The sequence below is a fragment of the Phyllobates terribilis genome, unplaced genomic scaffold (genome assembly GCF_046119375.1).
Source record: "Phyllobates terribilis strain yellow unplaced genomic scaffold, ASM4611937v1 Scaffold_5993__1_contigs__length_47655, whole genome shotgun sequence".
Classification (NCBI taxonomy): domain Eukaryota; kingdom Metazoa; phylum Chordata; class Amphibia; order Anura; family Dendrobatidae; genus Phyllobates; species Phyllobates terribilis.
Genome location: NW_027368737.1, coordinates 6,794 through 16,855, shown reverse-complemented (window position 1 = coordinate 16,855; position 10,062 = coordinate 6,794). Strand labels below are relative to the sequence as shown.

The 10,062-nt window shown below is 33.7% G+C and overlaps 1 protein-coding gene across 1 annotated transcript; it reads left to right on the top strand.

Moving 5' to 3' along the window:
* The first annotated feature begins 4,735 nt into the window (after window positions 1–4,735).
* LOC141250627 (uncharacterized) lies at window positions 4,736–7,586 on the top strand. The gene is made up of 3 exons (XM_073670048.1): window positions 4,736–4,826; window positions 6,723–6,989; window positions 7,102–7,586. The coding sequence occupies exons 1-3, from the start codon at window positions 4,736–4,738 to the stop codon at window positions 7,584–7,586; spliced, it is 843 nt and encodes a 280-aa protein (XP_073526149.1).
* The last annotated feature ends 2,476 nt before the right edge of the window (window positions 7,587–10,062 follow it).

The following is a 10,062-nucleotide window of genomic DNA, read 5'->3' as shown; positions in this document are numbered from 1 at the left end:
CCAACCGCGAAGGCCTTTTTTCCTTTATGGAAATAATGAAAGACTTAATGAGCAACTAATATATTATCCTAATTGATTCTGTTTTCTATAAACGTGTCTTGCAACAGGTGTATAAGCTTAGGGAGTAGTGTACTTAGTCTATTCGTGATGATCTTAGTGATTATTTGATATGACGTATTACATAGACTAATGAATCGAAAATGATTAATAATAGAAGGCTTTTTAGTTTTAGGAATGATTGTTATAATTGATTGGACAACCTCAAGGAGTAGTATTTTAGAATGAAACACAGCCTGGGTGGCATTGATTACAAAAGGGCAAACCACTTTCCAATAGGCCTAATAGAATTCAACCAGGAACCCATCAGGACCGCATATTTTGTTTTTGTGTAGGTTTTGAGGTTGTGATAATCTTGGACAACTTGCACGAATCGTGTAGGATCACTATCCAAACAAAGTATTTCAACCCTATACAATGCATGGGTTACACGAAATCTCTGTTGGGATAATTCGAGAAGATACAATCTGTTTCAGGCACAAGAAGACAGATCTTGAACATAGAGAGGATGTATCAGTTTCGTAACGTTGTAAGTGAGACAGAAGAACTCTATTTATAGAGATAGCAAACCGAAGCAGTTACGACAGTTACGGTGGTTACGACGGTTACGACGGTTATATTCGATTAATTAACCGAATCTGGAATATGCCTTTTGGGAAAAATCAGTTAATTCCGTTAATATGGAATATGCCTTTTCTGAAAAAGGTCGGGGTGCTGTCCTGCACCCCGCCCGCTCACTTGAGTGGGACCCCAGCCAGGGGCTTTGCCCCTTGGACCCCGCCAAGGGCTCCGCCCCTTCGACCCCGCCAAGGGCTCCACAACCTGACCCCTTCTTCGTATCTGCGGTCAATAGCTCGTTATCTCAACAAGCGTGCACTCCGCACTCCCTAACTTGTTTCCAAGCCTAACGTGAAATCACATCAGCCTCTAGTAAATCACATTACTACTAAAATGTATCGATGACACTAAAATCACCAACATTTTAGAAGGTTGAAAACAACCTGGAAAATCTCAGAAGGGAAGGGTTAATGAAGTAGCATTTTGTTATCATCATCCAAAATCAAAGAGGGTATAAATAAGAGATCATCGTCTGTAATGGAAGAAACATGAGAAGGAATGTATCAGAGCTATAGGTCACGTGTAATAGCTTGAGAGATATCGTGATGCCCAGAAACAGATAAGCTATTCGAGGTTATTAAAGAAGTAATTGTTGCTTGAATCTTCTGAATTTCGAACAGTTATGGAAATATTTAGTTTTTTTTACCATTGGAGAGGGCATGCCTAACTTTAGCACGTTGTTTCCAGAAGTTATGTTGGCGGTGAAGTAGTTGATTATATCGGTGTAGATGGTTGTAATACTTCCACTGGAAATCGGAGTTAAACAAAAACTAGATACATTTTGTTTGCAAATTTTGTAATTTAGCCTCAGATTTAGTGAGTTGTTCTTGATTATTCCGTGTGTTACCTCGGGTCCAGTTCTTGGTGAGTTTTTTAAGAACGCGTTGGCGCATGTAAAGAACATACATATAATAGCCATAAAATTTATAGGACCAAGCTTTTTTGATAGTACCTTCATAAGAAGGATAGTCAATCCAAGAATTTTTAAAAATGGAATGGGTAGCATCGAAGGGCGGTCGGGAGCCCATCTGGAGAATAATACAACAATGATATGACGTAGTGAAGGGTTTATGAACGGTAGTAAGAGTATCAAAGAGGTGTATAAGAGAATGATGGATGAGGGCCCGGTCTAAACGTTCATAAATGGTATCACTATTAGGAGACATGCGATGCCAAGTAAATGGGAATCTAGAGAAAGGAATAGTATGCAAACCGAGCGTGTTCGAGATGTCTTGCAAACATTGAATCGAGAATAGTGGGGCCACACACCGCCACTTTTATCATTAGGAGAAAGAAAATCATCAAAATCGTCGATAATAATAGAAGGAAGGTTAAATTGGTGAATAAGTGTGTAGGTTAAATTCTAAAAACGCGGCTTTTTCCGAGTTAAATGAAAGGAAATAGATAAAGAAGAGGAGAAATGACTTCTTGGCGTCCTTATAATGAGCAATAATAATATTATTAGCATTGATGAGCAAGGTTTTGAGTTTCTAGTAAGGTTCCAAAGCCCACCTCTCGTATTATTAGTTAGCACAATGAATGTATTTTGGAATCCAAGACGATGTAAAAGATTTGCAAACGACTGAGTATTAAGCTTAGTTTCGGCTAAACAAAGAGGGAAATGAGATTTGATGATTTAAGCGTTGAACGCCACGACAATTCCAATACGCGATATTCATGACAAATAATCATGGTAAGGCAATAATTAGTTTAAATATCGGTAATTTAAGTGCATCAAATTTTTTAACCTCTGCACCCGATTCAATAAGTATTTAAAATATGTGTTGATTTTAAATATCCAACCAAATTTTTTAAAAGTAGTGTTAAGATTTTAACCTTTATCTAGGATGCGTGTTAGCTATATTATTAATCGATTTCTAATTTTTAATTTATTTTTAATTTATTAAATTAATTTTCTACATGCACCTTAAATACACGTGAAGATCGGTAGAAGGGGTAAAAAACTCGATAATCGAGCCCTTTAGATATTCAATCAATCACATGAATATACATATCTCGTCCTCAGTAATTGGCCGATTTGAGCTTATACTTACTATTTCTACCGAGAAAACCTCATATGTATCGTGAGTTGTCACAGCATAAAATTATCAAAGTCTGAAATACGTACTCCCTCTGTCCAGTTTATAGGTCTCATTTGGAATTGACACGATTAACGAGATACGTTTTCTTTTACTTATATCTTCCATTTTATATTATAAATAATTATAAAAAATTTATATTCTTGTAGTGCTTATAAAGACGAATAAAACAAGACCACAGTTGACTATGTTTTTTCTTATACATTGAGAGAAATAATGAAAATACTAATACACTATGAATAGTGTTGTTTTTGCAAATGGGAACTATATTTTGGGACAGAGGGAGTATGACATAAGGAAATAAGAGGTGAGTTCCGGTGAAAACAATCTTTATGGTGTTAAGTGTGAAGCATGTTGAGTTATTAGATTAGAAAATGGAGGGCTGAGATTAAATGATGAGTTTTTTAATGAATTCACGCGGTGACATTTTTGTAATTAATGATGAACTGTTATTTTTATTTTTTTTACGTTTTCTGGGTGATTTTTTTATCTCTTTAGATATGAACATTAGCATGTTATATGTGAACATTAGTGTGTTATATGTGTACCCGAGAAAGTTCGCACTTCACACCATAAGAATTGTTTTCACCGGATCCTTATTCAAGGAAATAATGGTAGTAGGTCAAATATACAAGTGTATATTGTTGGTGATTTTAATGTCATCGATATATTTTAGTAATGATGTGATTTATTAGAGTCCAAGACGATTTCACGTTAGGCTCGGAAACAAGGTAGAGGAGTGCATAGTGCAAGCTTATTGAGCTAACGAGTTATCAAATACGAAACAGGGTTCAAGGGGGGCAACGCCCTTGCGGGCTCGAGGGGGTGGAGCCCCTTGCGGGGTCCAAGGGGCAGAGCCCTTGGCTGGGGTCCTGCTCGGTTGGCATATTCCAGATTCAGTTAAAATTAACCGTCGTAACCGCCATAACGTCCCATAACCACCATAACTACTTCGGTTTGCAATCTCTATATATAGAGTGATTCGCTCTCACTTTGCAAATGTTACGAAACTTATACATCATCTCTACGTTCAAAATCTGTCTTCTTGTACCTGAAACAGATTGCACCTTCTCGAATTATCTCAACAGAAATTTCGTGTAACCTGTACATTCTATAGGATCAAAATACTTTATTTTAAAAGTAATCTTATACAATTCACATAAATAGTTCAAAATTATCACACCCAAAAACTTGCACATACGGTCTGATCATAAATCCAATGTAACAAGAGGAATTGACTTCTTAAAAAAATAGTTGAAACTAAAACCGTTCCGAAATATCTTTGGAATAGACAAGGATATGGGTAACCTTTGAGGAAAAGTTGCTTCGTAAAATGAACAATCAATTACTAATGATATAGATTGACACTATTGGCAATATCTCACGCTCCATACTACTATCTTGCAAGGTTTTCTATGAAGAACGAATTAAGAATCTTATCTATGCCGGAAAATTATGAGAATAATGGTTTTGTGATTCCTTGTAAACTGGTCCCAACAATTTCTGAAACACTTAGACAAAATCCAATCATAAAAATACGATATTAACACCACAATTCACAATTTTTATTTATTAATAGGCATCACATTAGAAAACGGTCAAAACTACCACAGCATGTCAATTATTGGGTGTCCTGTCTATACGAACATTTGATATTAGATAAGTTCAAGTTTGATGGGAGTCCTCCATACTTTTTTAGATAAGTAGAATTTGAGCTTTTCTGGAGGTACGTGAAAGAGTAAGTAGTACTCCTTTCATTCATCATTTTTATTTTTATTTTTTTCTCTACATATTCGTAAATACACTTTTTATATTAAATATTTTCAAATTTAAGTTCATAAAAATATAAAAATGTATATCTTATTAAAATATTTATCGAGACGAGTAAAAGAAGATCAAATATGATTAAGTTCTTTCATATACGTAAAGAGAAACCAATTTTTTTTATAAGAATGTGAATAATGCATAAAAAATGTAAAAAAAATAAAAGGAACGAAGAGAATAATAAGAAAAATGGTGAATATAGATCGTCGGATGAACAAGTGATATATGGTTGGTCCTGATTACACAACTAAAAGTATACTAGAAATTTAAGAGAAACCGAAAATTCCTACCCTAATACTGAGTGATTTGACAAAATTCATCAGAACTCGTAAAGAATAAATTTATCTGTGTCAGATATATTGATGTTTTCAGGTCCAAAAATATGTGAACATATTCCTCGAGCATTCACACACCACAATACATGCATTTAGCGCCATATTCTTCCCGAGAAACATATGTATATGCAAATTCCTGGTGTTTGTTCATGTGTTCAGCTCAAAACATGCTCATTCTCTAAAACGTGGACTCGTGGTTAAACGATTTTTTGCATGTATTTGTTCAGAGAAGAACATACGTGCGAAACGGAGATAAACTATTTCCTTTGAAAAAAATTCAAAGAAAATAAGAAGTATACTTTTTGAACCATTTTTCAAAATCTTATATGTGAACTTAACCGATGGCATTGCACCTGTTAAGGTATAAAAGTCTTCTCTCGTAGGCTTTGTTTTATGAAGGAATTTACAATTTCAAAATTCACTTCTTAGCACCTACCGTTCTTGTCACATAAGATAATTAAATTAAAGGTATTTTTGATAAATTTCAATTTAATGTACCGAATAGAGTTTGTTGTGATCAAATAGAATATAAATAGGTGTAGCGTCTTCTTGTCATTAGCCTTGTTGGTACGCTCTCTATTTACGATGGATTTATTATTAGTATTTTTTTTTTTTTTTGAAAGAAGTATTTATATATATTTTTACTTAGAATGATCCGGTGAAAACATCCCTTATGGTGCGAAGTGCGAACTTTCTCGGGTAGACATATAACACGTTAATGTTCACATATAACACGCTAATGTTCACATCTAAGGGGATAAAAAAATCACCCAGAAAACGTAAAAAAAAAAAAAAACAGTTCAACATTAATTACAAAAATGTCACCGCGTAGATCCATTAAAAAACCCATCTTTTGGTCTCAGCCCTCCATTTTTTAATCTAATAGCTCAACATGCTTCACACTTCACACTATAAAGATTGTTTTCACCGGAACTCACCTCTTTTTACTTAAATCACCAAACGATTTATATTAAAAAAATCGAACTTGCAAAAGATCTAACAAAAACCAAGCATAAATTACGTGTGGGGTTGGGCACCCTTTTACCCAAGTTTTGGGAAGAAAAGTCCAAAAAAGATAATTAATATGATCAAGTATTCATCTTCATCTTAGTTTAATCCATTAAATCTCTTCTCCACATCTCAACGAAGGAATTAACAATGATATCAGTGGTTGGCTTTTCTAGCTTTATAAGCACCACAAAACAAAACACATCTTTTATGAAAATTTAACAAATAAACAAGTTGATCATGCATTTAAACTATTGTTCTTTGCAAGAAAGGAAGATTTATTAACCATATATATTTTCACTATATAACTAGAGTTTAAATTGGAAAAATCGTTAAGACAAGAATGAAATACAATTAACCAAATGTATATTTATGGTTTCATTTCTTTTTAAAAAATCACCGAACGGCCCTCAGACCGATTTTCATAAACAATCACCATGAAAAAGTCAACAAGCTAGGCAAAACCAGCTCACAATTTATGACTCACATCAATAGATGATGAACTTGCACATTGTTTATACATAAATAGTAAGAATCTTCGTACCCTTTCAGCTGAATCTAAAGCCAATTCCGAGTATCTCCACGCAAGCCAAAATCCTTCAACCCCACGTTACATGAACTTAGTTCTTCCATTTTCAATGCTATTTTTTCTTTCATCTTTTCTGCCTCCCGTAAAGGTGCCAATCACATATGCGAACATTTCCTGCAGCATTACTATATTCATAGTTATTGACGTCATGAATTTATAACATAATACCAATTCAATACTCTATATAAATAGAGCGGTATATCCTCTCTCATTCCCATCAAGGAATCACAAAGGGATCATTGAAAGCTTCAAGTACAATCTCCTCTTTTGTTTTCAAACAAAGAACGAGAGGAAGAATCAAGAAAACAAAAAAGTCAATGGCGGGTATCAATGGAGTTCTTGTTGTTGCAGCTATTCTGATCTCTGCCATGGCTTCCGGTTGCTATGGAGCTGAAAAGGGTCGCCCTTTCTCTGATCTAGCCAACACTCTTGTCGTTACTGATACCGTTCAAGAGAAAGGTAAATAGAGTATAAGTGTGTACATCCTGCTCTTCAGATTTCGTGAAAGCATGAGATAAATATAAACATAAAAATATACACAGAATCACTAAAACTTGTGTTCATGGCGCAGCTTTGAAAGCAGGAGTGGACACAGTGACAGTGACATGGGGGCTAGGCTCGAGCGCGACATCTGGAACAGACGCATACAAGACCGTTAAGGTGAAGCTTTGTTTCGCGCCTGTCAGTCAATTGGACAGGCCATGGAGGAAGACAGACCTTGCCAACATAGCCAAGGACAAGACTTGCCAATTCACCATATTCACCAAGCCATTCACAGCTTCAAACACCACGGAAGTGTACACCATTAAGAAGGAGATCCCCGGCGCCACCTACTTTGTGAGGGCCTATGTCTATGACTCAAGTGACAAAGAGTTGGCTTATGGCCAATCAACCAATGCTGATAAGACCACCAATCTCTTCACCATCGTCGGGATCTCTGGCCGTACTGTTTCCATTGATATTGCATCCGGGGTCTTCTCTGCCTTCTCAATCCTCTCTCTGGTTTACTTCTTCTACGCCGAGAAGAGCAAGGCTAAGAAGAGTCTTGAGAATTGAGGTGTCATGAATTGATCTGCATCTTTGTTTTGGTGCAGGATGTTGTTATATATAGTTCATACACTGGGTATGTTTGTTACTACTACTACTATTATTACTAAGAGGGGCTCGAGTGAGCTGCAACATGTGAGAGATGAGTCGTGACTCGTGAAACATAGTGTCTTCTTTGTTGGGTTATTTGGCCCAACCGGTTATACTTAAGCATAATCTTAACCCAAAATACAATGTCTCTCAGGATCAAGACTCTCATCCAACAACCAAACTTAGGAATTACATATACTTCAATTCTAATACTATGCCATCCACGTCTTTTAATATGCAAACATAAGAATTGCTAGTACTTGTTTAGTCCATGGCAGACACTTAGAGTTTATTTGGTGGGTGTATTTATAAGTATTTTATTATTTATAAAGAGGTTTTTATTTAAAAATATATTTAACTAAAAAAGTACTCTTTATAAAAAAAATTGTGCATTTAAAAAAAATAGAAGTAAAGTATAGAAAAAAATAAAATTTAATCATTTACACGAGTATTGAAAATAAGATAAATATTTGCAAGAAAAGATTGTATAAGTAATAAGAAGCATTTATCAAACAAGGCCTTAATTCGTTTACATAAAATCATATGTGGAGGTTATTTTTTTCTTATTCTCATATCAACCATCCTGAAATTATACGATATTCCGGAAAAAACTAAAGATGATGGCTAGCGTACTTAAGTACTCCCTCTGAATACAAATACATGTTATTTTAGAACACTTTATTGAATATACATGTCATTTTATCATTTTTTTCCTTTTTCTATCGTATTGATCTCATACAATTATTACATTAAAACTACTTTATTTTTCTAGATATTTCTCTTTACATTTCTAATAACACTTTAATAAGGTGATTTAGAAAAAAAAAATTCTACCTTAATTTAATTGAAATATTATTTAAAAACATGTATTTATATAAAGGAACATAAATTATATGGGAAATGAAAGTTGTATAAATATGACCCGTCTAATGCCATCGACTGGTTACAATAGAAATTGGTCCGAATGTTATTTAAATTCCAATCATATAGTATTTTTTTATATAAATTAAATAGTATTTGGTATCTTCATTGACTTTATTTAACTGGATTCTCTCCAACTATAAAGTTTGCGTGTTAGGTCGACACTAGTTTAATACGAGTGTTACATACGTGATTTATTTAAAAAGTTTATATGAAATAAAATAATTTATAAATAATTTATAATTATTCAATATATATAAATAAACAAATAGTGCTGATAAAAGTATTATATTAAGTTATAATATATTAAAAAATATTTTTTATATATAGCAAATAATAATTGTGTTTATATAATACTTTTATAACTTTGATTTTGTTTATTTTTTTGCGTTTTCCAATTCGATCCGATCTATTCGTTTCCATAAAAAACTTTTATATGTATAGAGAGATCATTTTAGATATTTTTTATTATTATATGAAATCTTTATAATTAAATATAAGATATAAGCTTTATGATGATAGCAAAGTGATAAATGAGGAGTAAATTTCTGAGATGTGCAATATTTCACCGTGGGTTTAAAATTCAAGAATTGCGTAGATTGCGTCGTTTTCTTATTTAACCATGCTAAGGAGTGATGAGGTAGTTGCCTTAGCTGTGGGGTTACTGGGCTCGCTAGTAACGGTCAGACACCCTCGATAGTCCCGAAAAAAAAAATACAATATTAAATTTTTAATAATACATCATTTTTTTTATATATATAAAACAGAAGATTTTATTTTCAATTAAGAATTAAAATAATATTTTATGAAATAAACAGTATCTTGAATAAAGTAAGATATATTTTAATCATATACTATCAATTGACTTTGCAAATTAACCACTTGTTCCAAACTGTCAATAGTGCGACGATTCATAGATATATCTCTATGTATGTTGAAATATTCTTTAATTAAATTATTGGGGCCGAAAATGTGATTAGAGTTTCAACGTCTTGAAAATGTGATTAGAGGAGTAGTAGAAATCAGTAAATTACCACACCAAACGAAAACACGGAATCTCGCACGGATAATTTGAAATAATTAGAGAGGGAAAATGAATTGAGCGACGACACAATAGAAGCACTCGCTTAATCATTTCACACAGATGAACTGAAAGGTTAGGGCGACTTTTTTTTTTTTTAGGAAAAAAGATAACTTCGTTAACTAGCATCTGTCATTACAAGACTCGCAACTGATATCGGAAAATAACTAAAATCACTAGATACTACCGGTCTAGAAGGACGAACATTAGCAAGGCAATGAGCAACTGAATTGCTTTTCCGCCTACAATGGTCCCACCGTCTAACAGATACAGTACCACTAACCTGTCTAATAGACTCTATTAATACACCCAAAGGTCCCAACCAAGGACGACATCTACGAAGTTTAGAAATTAAAGAAAGACAATCACTCTCAATTAAAATGCTACTAAACC